This window comes from Acomys minous (genome assembly GCF_964271855.1).
Source record: "Acomys minous genome assembly, chromosome: 1".
NCBI classification, from domain to species: domain Eukaryota; kingdom Metazoa; phylum Chordata; class Mammalia; order Rodentia; family Muridae; genus Acomys; species Acomys minous.
The window spans coordinates 139185124-139199604 of record NC_140483.1 but is presented as its reverse complement, the minus strand read 5'-3'; the positions used below and the strand labels follow the sequence as shown (position 1 = coordinate 139199604).

The window sequence follows — 14481 nt, the reverse complement described above, 5'->3', positions numbered from 1 at the left end:
CCAATTTTTCATGATCCCCACATTCACTAATGCAATTCTTTATGTGGTGACATGCCCAGTTTAAGAACCTGAGCTCAACATACACGATACAATATACTCTTCCTGCAGGAGAGTAGTGGTGTTGGTCTAGCCCAGGCAGCACTAACTACACAGTCTTGGGGTTCTTAGTAACACTCCTATAAGAGTAGTCTAAGTGTATTCAGCTATGAAATGTTGTTGTTTTCATTTCAACTGTTTGTGTATGGTGTGTACACTCATCGGTAAGCATGTTTGTTGTGTGTGGAATGTAGACTGTCTTGAAACTAGATCTCTAAGGCACAGTGACTGCCACCAACATCATGTGCATATTTTTCTCTTATGCTACTAAGAAAACACCATGTTCACGTTTTTGGTGCCCTAAACTAACTGCTTCACTACACAGCAATTCCTTTTCTTCTCCTTGTACCTAACGAGGCACACAATGCAGCCCTTCTCACCGAATGGCTCCCTGAGCTTCCCAACTACAGGACTGCTGGTTCCTGCCTGATTCTAAGCACAACATTCTGAAGAGAAGGAACTTGACTCACAATGCCCTAAGAGAATAAACATGCCCTATCTACAAAGCTTCATGCCCATGCTGGCTTCAACATAGCTGTGGACCTTCTGTTTCTATCTCCAAATGATGGGATTGCAGGCATGCACCACAACGGTTAACACTGTTGTAGCATCTACTGGATGCTCTGGCATATGCCTGCATTCCTAAGATGCTTGGTTAGACAAGCATGAACACACATGGGGACTGAAAGAGTCTCAAAGCAAGGTGTGAGCTAGAATAGCTAAGTGTCAGACAGAATGAGGGCAACTCACAGCAACATGTCACAGAAGAGACAGAACTCATGAAATCGTGGGCACAGAGTGCAATGTGAAAGACAGAAATGTTTATCTACTTTTTCAATAATGGTTATTACAAATATATTTTATGGATGTGTTATCACTGAACTGTTAACCACTATACAATTCAAATGTACTACAACATACTATATTTATGGATGTCCATAAGCTGAAGCAAAAAACTAAACCAAAATTCTGCTCCAGGAAGCAATTTTACCTCTTTTTTACCAAAGTCGCCCCCAGGGTTCATGGTTGCTAAGATCCGGAATTGTTTCCCCGCAGTCAAGAGCTCTACTTCGTTGTCCTTATCCTCTGGGCTGCCCTTCTCAGCCAATACCAGAGATTTCTCCACCTCAAGAACACTAACAGAAAAATTGGAAAAAAACAGAAAAGTCTTATGTACTATATTCTGTGGATGTCAATGTTCTTTTAAAAAACAAACCTAAGTCCTCTGTGGAGGTCACAATTTAGTAGTGTCCTGTTGCATGCTGTCGGTGTAAAGGAGTCTCATCACATAGCCTATGCTGGTCTAGAACTCTCCATGCTCTGCCTAAGGTTGAGTTTACAGGTATGCACCATCACATATACACACGAGTAACCTATTTCTCTCCCTTAAGTTTTTTATTTATTTTGTGTATGTGTGTACATAGGCCTTTGTGTTGCACAGCGCACAGATGGAGCTCAGAAAACAACTCTCAGCGTTGGTTCTTTCCTTTCACTAAATGGGTTCATGGAGACCTTTACCCAGAGTCCTTTCTCTGGCCCAGGAACATACTTTTGATATTAAAAACAAACAAACAAAAATCCAATCTCTTTTTCTACATTGCCCTACTAATGCACTATCATAAGAATGGGTGTCTTAATGCAGCGGTTCACTGCTGCACCGTTTATAATACCCCCAAAGGAAATAACAAAAATAGCAACAAAGAGTGAAGTGGTAAACAAAATGTCATACATCCAATGTTGCTAGGAATAAAAAAGAAACACACAGATGATGTATACTGTGAGAGGGATGAACTTCAAAATGTGAATAGAGAGCTCTGTGGGTGTGGTGGCTCATACTAGTAATCCCAGCACTCAGGGAACTGAGGCAGGAGGAATGGTGCCAAATCAATGCCAGTAACTTTCAGCCTTCTAGTTTCTACTTCAACAGGCTAGTGAGACAGTTCAGGTGGTACAGGGTTTGCTGTACAAACATGAAGACCTGAGTCTGAATTCCTGGGACTCGCTAGCAAAAGTACAGTCAAACTGATCAGCTCCAGGTTCAGTGAAAGAAAATCTAAGAAATAAAGTGGAGACCAACTGAGAGAGATACCCAAATGCTGACCTCAGGCTTCCACACACCCATGTTCACATACATGGACACAATCACATAAAGCAAGCATTAAAACAGAAAGAGAATAAAACCATCTATATGGAAGACTCAGAAAGGATAAAGCTGTAGAGAAAAAGTTACTTTGTGGTTGCTCTATTATCCAGCTTTGTTTCTGACTGAGGGGGAAACAAAACAAACAAATGAAACAACCACCTGAAACAACTACTGCCCAGCCCCTCATTTCCTATGCACCAAGCATGGGTATTAACATTCCATGGTTTTCTGTGCACCAAGCATGGATAATAACAGTCCCTCGTTTCCTATGCACCAAACATGGGGTATTAAAAAACATATAAGACCAAAACCAGGGCAGCAAATTCGTCAGTAAACACAAGCCTCACACTTAGGTCACCTGTTCAGTCTTTCCAGGACAGAGTCATCAGCCAATGAGATCTCGTCTAACAGAAAAAAGCTGTCCTCCTTCATAGCTAGAACCAGGGGTCCGTCATGCCACTCAAAGAGTCTTCTGTCCACTTCTTCCTGTGATTAGGGGAAGCAGGAAAAATTAAAGACACACAGCTAGATGTCTGAGGTGAAACATACATTCTTCAAGAAGCAAGCGTCTAAGACAGGGGCAAAATTCTGTTGAGATTCCCTGTAAACCAGTGAAGTATGCACACACAGACACAATCTCAACTAGATCTTCCACCAGGAATCTAACAACTACATGAAATAGCAAACTATAGACTTTAATTAAATGTATCGACACTTGGTACTAGACAAACCTTGTCATTTGGCTTCTGTCTCACTGGCCTCAAGCCCCCCAGGAAGTCTGATGTCTCCATGTTTAAGTGGCAGTTGACTGAGTGTAGTTTCTGATTTGCCAAAGCTGCAAACATCTGGCAGATAGTAGTTTTCCCACACCTATTAGAAATATACGCTAGATTAAGACGCAGCATCTATTCCAACTACACAGTCACGGGCACTGTACGAGCAAGACGCGAGCCACGCTGAGACTGCATTACACCCCAGGCTCCTGGCGCTCTTCTACCAAACACCAGTGCCTCTCAGGCCCTTTGTACAGAAGGGCATCAACTGCACATAGTTCATTCTTTTAGTTCTACCAACAGTATTCAAGGGAGAGGAAGAAACAATCCTTATAAATTCTCTAATAAACACTAGCAACTTCTCTACACAACTTCAAAAGAACTAAACGAACAAAAGTTCCCAATGACATGACAGAAGAAAATACTTGTTTCTATAAGCAAAAAATTTAGTATGAAGGTAAAGAAATAAACATCTTGCTTTGAAAGAAAAGGAGGAAGAGAGAGAAAGGAAAAGCACCACAGTGAGAAAGGAAGGGGACAGGAACTCAGGGCTTTCTCCAGCTCTGCAGATGAAACCCTATCCCATGGCAGTAAGCTGGGGCCTCTCGAAGAGCTGTGGCTTCAGAACTTTACCCAGTGTCTCCAACCAGCAGCACGGCTTCACCAAATTCAAGTGCCCTGCCCACCAGCACTGCCAGTCTCCGCATGCTTTCGGTCCACACTATGTGGCTGAATTTAGACTCCAATAGACTTGTCTGGACAGACGATTTACCTATTAAAGCAAAATAAAACTGTAGGCTCTAATGAGCACAACGTGATGCATGCTCCTCTGGTGTTTGGGCCTACTCACCCAGTAACTTCACCACAGCTTCTTTGGAGAAAAGAGACTGAGGACACAATTTTTTCTTGAAATGTTTTTCAAGGACTTCTTGAATCACATCAGCTTCCTCCTGCTTCCTAACTCTGCCTGCCAGAAGCATGAAACCTGAAGGGTGAAATAAAGGGACAATTAGGCATCTGGTAGTAATAGTGAAGGCTGCTGAGACCCATTGCTGCCGCTGGAGCACCACCCTGGGAAACGAGACGAGCATACTGTACCAACCACATGCTAGAGCCATCCCCTGACAACGTCATCATCACACACTTCAAACACAGTGAGCACATGTGCTAACAGAAGACACACACGAGTGCTCAGTGTAGCTATCCGCATAGCAGCCCACACAAATATCTAAATATCAATTGTGCTTATCACCATATGATGGGTTGCGATACAAGTTTAAGGAAAATAGAGGATTTAGTTGCTCTATACGCAACAGCACGATTAAATGAAAAAGTCAGAAGCCAAAGTGGCTAACTGTAGGATCCCATGTAGGTGAAGCTCATGGACAAGTCAGAAGAAATAAATGGCTACCTGCACTTACAGAGAAAAGAAGAAATCATGCACAGGGGCGCAAGCCTATAGGCTTTAGACAGGTGAGGCAGATTATGAGTTTAAGGCCAGCCTGGGCTACATAGCAAGACCCAGGCCTTATGAACTACATAATGAGTCCCTTCCTCAAACAAGCAAGCAAACAAGAAGCTTCTGCAATTTGAGAATACTCTAAATCCTGGTGTAGGTGGAGACTTACACAGGTAAATACACAGATAAAAATGCTTCATCCTAGAAAACAACAAACAAACAACAACAACAACAACAAAAACACCAAACACCCCAAAAACCAAAACCCTCCACAAGAGTTCTCCTTGTCACCTCCAACACAGTCTCATTATGCCACCCAGGCTAGCCTCAAATTTCTAACCCTCCTGCCTTAATCAGAGTGCTAGGATTATAGCACTTCAGTATTAATCCCCATGGGGGAGTCATACTCAACAGATTGTCAAACCTCTACCTTTAACCACTACAGCTCCCAGAGTATCCAGCCACTGTGTTGAACTTGAAGGCCTAACACCAGCTTGCCTACCCTGGCTCGTCCTTGCTCAGAGGCAGCCTCTCCTGCAATCTACCTTATATTCCAAAAGCAACAGATCTGACAGATATATATATCTAAGTGCATTTAGCTTCCATGACAAGTTTCAAAACCACCCTCAGGCGGCAGAGACTTTCCTACTGCTGACAGAACACTGTGTGGTCAACCCCAAGAAAATGACCCGCCGGGCTATAGATGCACACTGCTCACCTATACCCACTTCTTGTCCTCCAAAAGCTCCTTAGCTCCTAGGACAAGACTGAAGGCATTAGACTGTATGCTTTGTCCCATGCCCTAGCATGCCTTCCTACTATAGCTATCCTGAATAAACTCCTTTCTTTTCATTATTTTTTCCATTAGGGTGCTGGAGATAATGGCCAGAGCTAACCTGCTAAAGACCCAACCTCCCTGACTTGCGACTCTGCCTGACTCTGTAATAACAGCACTGACCCCCAGCAAACCACCACCTTAGTGCCAGAGGGAGAAACATGCTCACAGGCCAGTTTTATTTATGCTACTTATTTTTAAAGGGCCACATAGTGACTCAGTACTTTTCAAACCAAAAGACTACAGAATGCTTTCTTTGACTCATGGCAAATAACAGTTAAATTCTTTCCACGAATTACACTAAACTAATCAGACTAGGGATTATCTTTGGGTACCGTACTGAAGGTAGCAATCTCCTGTGTAACTACTACCAGGGCCATGTCATAGTCTACTGCCCACACACAGCCACGTAAGCCAGGGTTAGGAAGCCCACGGGAGCTGAGCATATGGGGCATGTCTATAAGCCCAGCACTCACAGGCAGTGTCAAGCAAATCATCAGTTACACAACAGCCAAAGCTGAAAAGCAAGACCCAGCCCAAAATAAGAAAACCACAAGGAAGCAGAACCTTGCTGGAATAACTTCACAAAAGCAATTAGAGCTGAGAGAGAAAGGTTGCTTCTAGAAAAAGCAAGAAAATGAATGTACCACACAGTAATTTAGAAAGCATTTGTGACATAATTTTATGAATTAAGACATACCATCATTGGCTAAATGTTGCAGCCAATCATAGTCCTTCTCAGTCTGCTCAGCCAATCTGTATCTTTCAGCCCATCGGAACAGATCTCGAAGGGCAATAAAACCCTGCTTTCCAGCAAACACCGACGACTGTCTACGGTAGGACTATGAAAGTATAAAAACAAAGCACTGTGTCTTATTGTACTGAATAGGAAGCAAATGTTATATCTTATACAAAATTATTATTATTGTTTTGTTTTGTTTTTTAGGACAGGGTTTCTCAGTGTAGACTTGGCTGTCCTGGACTTGCCTTGTAGTCCAGGCTGGCCTCAAACTCACAGAGACCTGCCTGCCTTCCTCTCCCCCTCCCTGAGTGCCGGGATTACAGGCATGCACCACCACACCCGGCTTACATTCTTAGCAAATTCATTTTACTAGATTTAACTTCTTAGATATGAAAATAATCTACACTATCTGAAAAAAAAATGTTCAAACTAATATATAATAAGAGCAAACAAATACCATCTCCTATACAGAAAAAGAGAATAATCTAAATAGTGTGAAAGATGAAAGAAAATTGGGGCAAGGAGATAGTAGAACACATGTGATATGAAAGGGAGCAGGTCACTGGGGCTAAAGTAGGAAAGAGAACAGGAGGCATGGAGAAAAGAAAGGGTAGAGGGTGGGTTAACCAAAACTAAAGAGGCCCGAAAATCTCTATGAAAGTCATTTACTTTGTAAATTAATTACAAAATATAACTTAAAAAACAGAGAAGGAATTTGAACAGACGTTATCTGCATGGGTGAATACTGTCCTCAGAAGAGATGAGTTATTATAAAACAAAACAAAACAACCCTCTGTGTCAGGTATGGGATAACTGTGTATGAGCTGTGGGTCAGGGAGGCTCAGGAAGCTCCACAACAACACATGCTACTGCCATTGCTCTTGGCTGCCCACTCTAACTCCATGGTACAATCCTACTGCTGAAGACACAACATTCTTGGGTTGCAGGACACAGAAATTATGTTGGAACTGATCTGGAATCTTTCTCCCTGCTAACTAGCTTTCGGAGTATAAAAAGGAGCTATACAGTCTGCTGGGGGAGAAAAGTCATTAATGGACTTCCCCAGCAGTGGACCTGAATGCTACAGCACTGACCTGCCAGGCAAAATGAACAACAGTGCCATGGTTATGGGGGTCATAATAACTATATTCTAATTGGATCTGAGGCTTGCTCCACAAGTGGGAACTCATGCCTGGTAATGTAAAATCACCACGGCTGGTGGAAGCTCTAAAAGAGATATCTTGTTATCTGCCTTCTAATTTTGATTACAAATTAGTGCTGTTTTTAACCTTGGTTAGAGAAACGTCTTTTAGCAGTAAGCAGTAATCAATGCAAAGACTTAGTTACTGCTCAACGTGCAGTGTATACATGACTGTAAATGTTCAGTCCAAAATGGGGCATTTACATCAACTTCAGGATGGCTTAGGAAACATAGAAGTAGAAAGAATCCAAGAGCTGGAAGACAGGGAAGAGTGCTGTGAGACGCTGTCATCTGACATGGTTGCACTCACTAATACGGAGCAGCCAGGGCTTACCTGTATAAGGCCTGCACAAGATCAAGCAAGTCAAAATTCAAACATGGGTGAGGGAGGGGCTCATGAGGCCCCACCTAAATGAAGCTGATGCACTCCTCCAACTGATGGCTACTAGGGAGGAGTTATTTCTCCCCAGGAAGGTGGCCACACGTAAGCTGCATATGCACATCCAGACAGCACTAACTGGACTCAATGGGTTACAAAACACAAACAGAAAAACCTCCAGAGGACATGAAGCTATGACCAAGAGTAATAGAACTCAATTTAATTAATTTCTGAACAAGAATACTTTTAATAATGACAAACCTTAGAGGCTGGTAGAATCTTCACTAGTGTGTGCAATGCCCTGACTCTATCAGCAGCCTTGGGGTGGAGGGAACCAACTACAGTTTATGGGTAACAAAGGAGAGCCATGAAGAAGGCAACCGTGTCCACTCGGGTGTCAGAATCATGCACAGATGCACACGCCATAGAGAGTGAGGGTCAGAAAGCACGTTTCCAAAGTTGGCTCTTTCTTTGCTATAGTGTATTCTGGAGATCTGACTCAGGTTGACAGGTTTGCACTAATGTTTTTAACCCACTGGACCATCCCATTGGCCCACATCTTTATTATAAAGAAAACAAACAACAACAAAACCAACCAAACAAAACCCTAAGAAAGTCATAAGATCTAAACTACTCTAAACAACTTAAGAAAAAGTCCTGAAAAGATATGTAGTCTGCCTTTGCCAAAAATTACAAATAGGAGCTATTGTCATATAGAGTAAATATCACAAAGATTTACAATGATGAAAGTGCTGATTTACAAAGGAACCAAAAAATGGAAGTGGGAGCTGTAGCTCCAGGAAGTTTTCACAACACACACTAGCTGGGGTCAACTGCCCCAGCCCCTGGAAGACATACCAAAAACTGGGTATTAACAGAGGTTTTAGAAACAAGACCTCCCCCAAACAAACAAACAAACAAACAAAAAACCACCAAACAAACAAAAGCCTTACTCTCTAAATCTAAATGGACAGACACCCTTCTGCTTGAGAAAAGTACCAAACTGTGATGCCAAAGCTACCCAATGCAGTCCATGTAAATGTAAGTTCAGATGAAGGTGTGAAATACCTGAAGGTCCAACATGACTTTAACCAATTTACTGCAGTAAGAAGGCGGTAAACTACACCGCTTGTGCAAGATTGCTTCCAACTCAGAACTGGGCAATTCATCGAAGTGTAATTCCACGAATCGATTCCTGAAGGCTCTAGACAACACCTAGGCAACATACAAAAAAATAAAATGAAATTATGTGTAAGAGTATAGAAAGTCTATCCCAACAATAAGCCTATGACTGGATATCCAATACAAAGTGGTGAACCCTAAAACCATAAATTCCTAAATACTAAGTAGGCTCAGCAGGTTGCATTTATGTATGGGGCGGCTGTCTACCCACCAGTCTATCCGTATCTACATACGTAACAGTAACAACCAAGGGAAAGGAGGCAGTAATTTGAGAGGGACTCTGTGGGAACATGGAAAGGAGTGGGAGGAGGGACATGGAAGGGGTTGGATGGAGAAAAAGGAAGTGATGAAATCATATTTTAATTTAAATCTTGTTTTTAAAAAGTACCTGTTCATGTGATTTACAAATAGCAGCCCTGCTATTCACCACAAAAATTCAAGCCCTTTAAGAGAGACCAAAATGCTTCATTCCTAATGGACTTTACACTTCAAATGGCAGTGAACCGATTCTAGAGGCAAACGTTACATACCTTCCTGCCTCCATAAAGCCCTGGGGGATTTTGGGTGGCAAAAAGCATGAAACGAGGGTGTGCCCTAACAACTTCCTGTGTTTCTGTTATAAGCAATTCACGGTTGTCATCCAACAGTCTGTTGAGTGCCTCTAACACATCAGTAGGTGCCAAATTCAACTCATCTAAGACAATCCAGTAGCCCTTTCTCATGGCATCAATAAGAACACCTAGGAGGAAATGACAAGGATTAGCAAAAGCATAACCAGTGACTCCGAGGCCTTAAAATGTGTGTGTACAACAACAGTCCTACCTGACTGTCACAACTTCAAGCAAATTACTCTCTGCAGCTAGCTGGGACCCTCAAACCATCTGTTAAAGTACCAATCAAAGAAGTAAGGCAGGGTCTTTTCCTTACCACAGGAGGAGCCAGGGCTGAAAAGTAGCTACTGTTCCACCTGTGAAATCATCTCCCTGACATCTAATTTTATTAAAGCACCAAATTCTCACCATCTACTCCAATTCTCCCTCTTTCTCCTAATCTCTGAATCTCTACACTTTGTCTTGTTCAAACTTGGCCCAACACAGGAATTCCAGTATCCTGGGAATTAGCCTTAACTATCTGCTACACAGCTCCTGTGCCTCCATTAGGAAGGATTATAAAAGAAATGGGTCTGAAATCATGGAAATCTCCATCTTAGCAAAGCAGTAACAACTCTACCTTCATTAAAGACCAGCTTCCCAGAGGTATCAGACGTGTAACAACCAATGTATTCCTGAATATCTGTGTGCTCATGATTGTTGATTCGCACACAGTGGTTGCCAGTAGCTGCAGCCAGCCACCGTATTAGACTTGTTTTACCAACTGATGTTTCTCCTTGAATCAGCACTGGATAGGTTCTGTAAAATATTAGCCAACAAAGCAATTATAAAGAGACAAGAAAGGGGGAGCTAGAAAGAATCCTTTTAGATATCCATGCATTTAGAAGGCTCTATGATTTTGCTGCTGTTTGAAATGGGTTTCACTATATAGCTCTGGCAGGCCTAGAACTTGCTATGTAGACCAGGATGGCCTTGAACTCAGATCTGTTTGTCTCTCCTGCTGGAATTAAAGGAGTATACCACCATGCCTGGCTGAACAACTTGCCAACTACAATGAAAATCTCCAAAGTTACATAAGACAACTTGAATTCTGAGTAAATCAGCTGAGAATCTGCAAGAGCTGAAGCTGGAGACAGGGTAAAATGAAAGGCTTGCAAACCACCACCAGCCGTGAAACGGGTCTACAGAACAAGTGTCCCTCAAAAAGTACTAAAGAGAGCGATTCCAAACTCTCTGAGGAAAAAAAATGTGGAATCAACTGTTAGTCACTCACCTAAAAGCAAGTATCACCAACAAAATAACAAAACAATCTTACTCCCACTTTTTATTTTTGGATTTTTTTTTCTGCACGCATGTGTGTCTGTACACATGTGGATCCTGTGGAGCTAATTTCCAGTAATGACAAGGTATTGAATATGGGTCAGTAGCTCACAACCTGGGTCCTTTCAAAGTATAGCAAGCTTGTTCAACCACTTAAGCCCTCTCCAGAGACACAAACAACTTTAAAGATGGTCAAGTAATCTGTATTTATGTCTTTCCTTCCAGTCACACAGCAGAAATACATAATTGGTGGAAATTAGCTCCACAGGATCCAAAATTGGTTTTTAGAAAGCAGTGATTCCGGTAGCCGGCAAGAACCAGTGAAGTTCTGTCAAATTTTAGGAAAGCAGGCTAAGTAACCATTATAACTCTTACAGAAACTTCACAGAGCAGGGGTGAAACCCACACGTACCCTGCAGAGACCACTCGGACTATATCCCTCAGGTTCAGCTTAACAGAAGACGTCAGAACATATGTCTCATCTATTGTAGGCTCCTTGTCGCCAACTGAAATCCAGTAGCCTTCAACCTGGATAAGGCGGCCTCCTTTGGGTTCTGGAATAGGCTAAAACGACAAAAGACTGAGAAATGAGCACAGTCCTATGTCAGCTGGGCATTCTTTTAGAGGGGAGCAGAGCAGAAAAGTAAGACCTTATCAAGAACATGGCTTTGCTCTGAGCGCTTCCAACAGGAAACCTGTGAGCTAAGTAGAAACACAAAATTACTAAGAATGAGAACAAGCTTTTTTATATTGGTTTTCAAATTAGATGAGAGTAGGAAGGTTTAGGGGGAAAAGATACAGAAAAAAAATAATTGTTCACATATTATATGTTTCAGCTCCCTCACCTAGCAGAACACCCAATTTGATATTTTCAAATAAAAAATACTGATCATTTTCCTCAAAGGTGGGCCAGCACTGTAGCGAGGGAAGGGGCTTTACATCACTAATTCTAGATCACCTGGAAGACACAAACTTACCCCCCAGAGAAACTGGTCCTTTATGGGTACTCTGGCTCTTTAAATGTTAACTGACACAAGCAGAGACACCCGAACGGAAAGTACCTCAATCAAGGCTATGCTGCATCCCCCTGGCCCCCCAAGGTTTCACTGTATAGCCTTGGCTATTTTGGACTTTGGAGACTAGGCTGGCCTTGAACTCACAGTGATCCATCTGCCTCTGCCTTCCAAGTGCTGGGATTAAAGGTACATGCCATCATGCCCAGCTTACATTTTCTTGTTTGTTGATTTATGTGGGAGGACACAGCCAATTTTGGGTGGTGCTATTCACAGGCAGGTGGTCCTGGATGGTTTAAGAAAGCAGACTGAGCAAACCATGAAGAACAAGCCAGTAAGCAGCATTCCCCCATGGCCTGTCTGCTTCAGTTATAAAGTATAAGCTGAAATAAACCTTTCCTCCCCAGAATGCTTTTGGCCATAATGTTTATCACAACAATCGAAACCCTAAATTAAGACAACAGGTAATACGAGCAATGGCACATCCATTCCAAGATGTTTGTAGGTTAAATTACACAAAGCAGACCTCAGCTGTTTTTAATTCTGTTTTCATAGCTTCTCACAGTTAGTATGTATTATTTGTAAAATGTTGAATCCGAAATAACTTCAAGTCCCTTTCATCCTAATGAGCAAGCAATAAATAAACAACATAGATTAAGGAAGTGTTTCAGTTTGTCTTTTTTGCTTTAGCCTGATGTTATTTTATAATTTCCTATCAAATTTAAACGGTTGTTGAACAGTATCCCTACTCTCTTTAAAGTCCTATGATGGTTTGAGTAGGCTCATGTTTGAATGTTTGGTCCCCAGTTAATGGCACTGTTCAGGAAGGATAAGATACGTTCTTGTTAGAGGAGGTGTGTCACTGGGTGTGGGCTCTGAGATTTCAACAGCCCGTGACAGGCTGAGGTCTCTCTCCCTGACTACTGCCTGTGGATCAGGATATAAAACTGTAAATTATTTCTCCCCGAGGACTAACTCCATAAAACTGTAACCAAGACCCCAAGTAAATGCTTTCCATTATCAGATCTGCTTTGGCCATGTGTCTTCACAGCAGTAGAGCAGTCAGTAAGAAAACCCTGGCTGACTGATTGGCAATCTAAAGAAATATATAAGATATGGGAATGCTAATAAAAAGGCCAGTTGGAGACATGACACACAAGCCTGACAACTGAGTCAACCCCCAGAACCTAGGTGAAGAGCTGGATGTGGCGCTGCTCATCCCCACAGAGATGAGACGGTGAGAGGGGAGGCTGGAGAACAGCCAGAAGCTCACAGGGCAACCAGCCTGGAGCGTTCAACACAGAAGCAGACAGAGAGCCAGCCTGACTCAGCTCAGGAGGACAGGGCCAAGTGCTGAAAGTTACCCTCTGAACTGTACATGTGCACTGTGGCTCTTGTGTGCCTGCACTCACACACAAAATTCATGAGCTAGCTTTTATTTTCAAGGAAAGCTGGGGATGGAAATACAGCTCGGGGTAAAGTACTGGCCTACCATAAATGAGATCCTAAGTTTGATCTCAGCAGTTCCCTGCCCCCAAGCAGGAAAGCCACACAATAATATCTTTGTGCAATGGCCTTACTTATACCAAAGACATATCAGAATTTACTGCAGTGAATCAACACGCTCACACTAGAACTTAAACATATAGTAAAATGAATACATAAATTTACACATTGCTTAGAAAGGGCTATCTATAGATTTTAAATCTTGATTAAAATTAACTGAATTTTTCACTATCGAAGATATATACTGTTGGAACATGGTCTAAGAATGGAGTCATGTGAAAGGAATTCTGAGTGCTCGTGAAAGGATTAGAGTCTTGTGACCCTAGTTTCTTCAAAACATGGACTTGTTCCTGGAATGCGTTTGCATGCTCCTCCCAGGTGTAGCAGAACAGGAGTGAGCTTACTTCAGAGTACTCACTGCAATTCAACGTTGTCACTGGCGTATGTGCCTCTATGGAAACATGTTTTTACACTGTGGCTTGCCCTTGTGATTGTACTCTTCACTCAGGTGACTCTTATCAACCCCCAAAGTGTAAATTGCCGAGTAAGGTTAGCTAATGCATCAAAGTTCAGCCGCCTCATTTTTAGGCTCCACTCTCCCAGGTCGCACTGCCACTGGAGTGGTGACAATACACATTTAGTCTTTTTAAAGTTTTGCAACAAGGGGCTGGAGATGGGCCAGGGATTAAGAGCACTGGCTTCACTTCCAGATTCAACTCTTAGCGCCCACAGGGTGGCTCGGAACCACCACCAACTCCAGTTCTGAGATCCAGTGCCCTCTTCTTACCTCCACATACCAGGCACACACTCTTATACATTGTATAAAAAAAAGGAGAGAAAAAAGTTTTCATCAAACAACTAAACTTATGATAATTCAGCATTTCTTTTATATTACAAGTTGACTATCCAAGAACACACCTGTTTCAGCAGACTTTTGACATTGCCAGAGATAATGTGCTGACAGATGAGCTTCTGAACCAGCGGGTGAGACACCCGGTCAACCTGTGTCAGGAAACCCAGACAAAAGCCCTGGAGAGAAAACACAAACTGGCCTTACAACAGCCCAACTTAGAAATACAATTTAGCTTCCTGGGGTGCTATATCCTAGACCAACTTTTTTTTGGATTTGTGAGACAGGGTTTCTCTGTGTGGCCCTGGCTGCCCTGGAACTACTCCTATAGATCAGGTTGGCTTGAAAGTCAGAGATCTGCCTGCCTTTGC

At 42.5% G+C, this 14481-nt stretch overlaps 1 protein-coding gene across 1 annotated transcript in view; it reads right to left on the bottom strand.

The window, feature by feature from the left end:
* MDN1 (midasin AAA ATPase 1) overlaps window positions 1-14481 on the bottom strand; it is a 127451-nt gene that overhangs the window by 76791 nt on the left and 36179 nt on the right. Inside the window, exons 22-32 of the mRNA XM_084789073.1 lie at window positions 14179-14289; window positions 11154-11305; window positions 10041-10219; window positions 9341-9549; window positions 8697-8843; window positions 6007-6148; window positions 3863-3997; window positions 3646-3784; window positions 2971-3109; window positions 2598-2725; window positions 1088-1232 (exon numbers count right to left, since the gene is read on the bottom strand). Of these exons, the coding sequence (XP_084645199.1) occupies window positions 1088-1232; window positions 2598-2725; window positions 2971-3109; window positions 3646-3784; window positions 3863-3997; window positions 6007-6148; window positions 8697-8843; window positions 9341-9549; window positions 10041-10219; window positions 11154-11305; window positions 14179-14289 (1626 nt within the window). The remainder of the gene's footprint in view (window positions 1-1087; window positions 1233-2597; window positions 2726-2970; window positions 3110-3645; window positions 3785-3862; window positions 3998-6006; window positions 6149-8696; window positions 8844-9340; window positions 9550-10040; window positions 10220-11153; window positions 11306-14178; window positions 14290-14481) is intronic.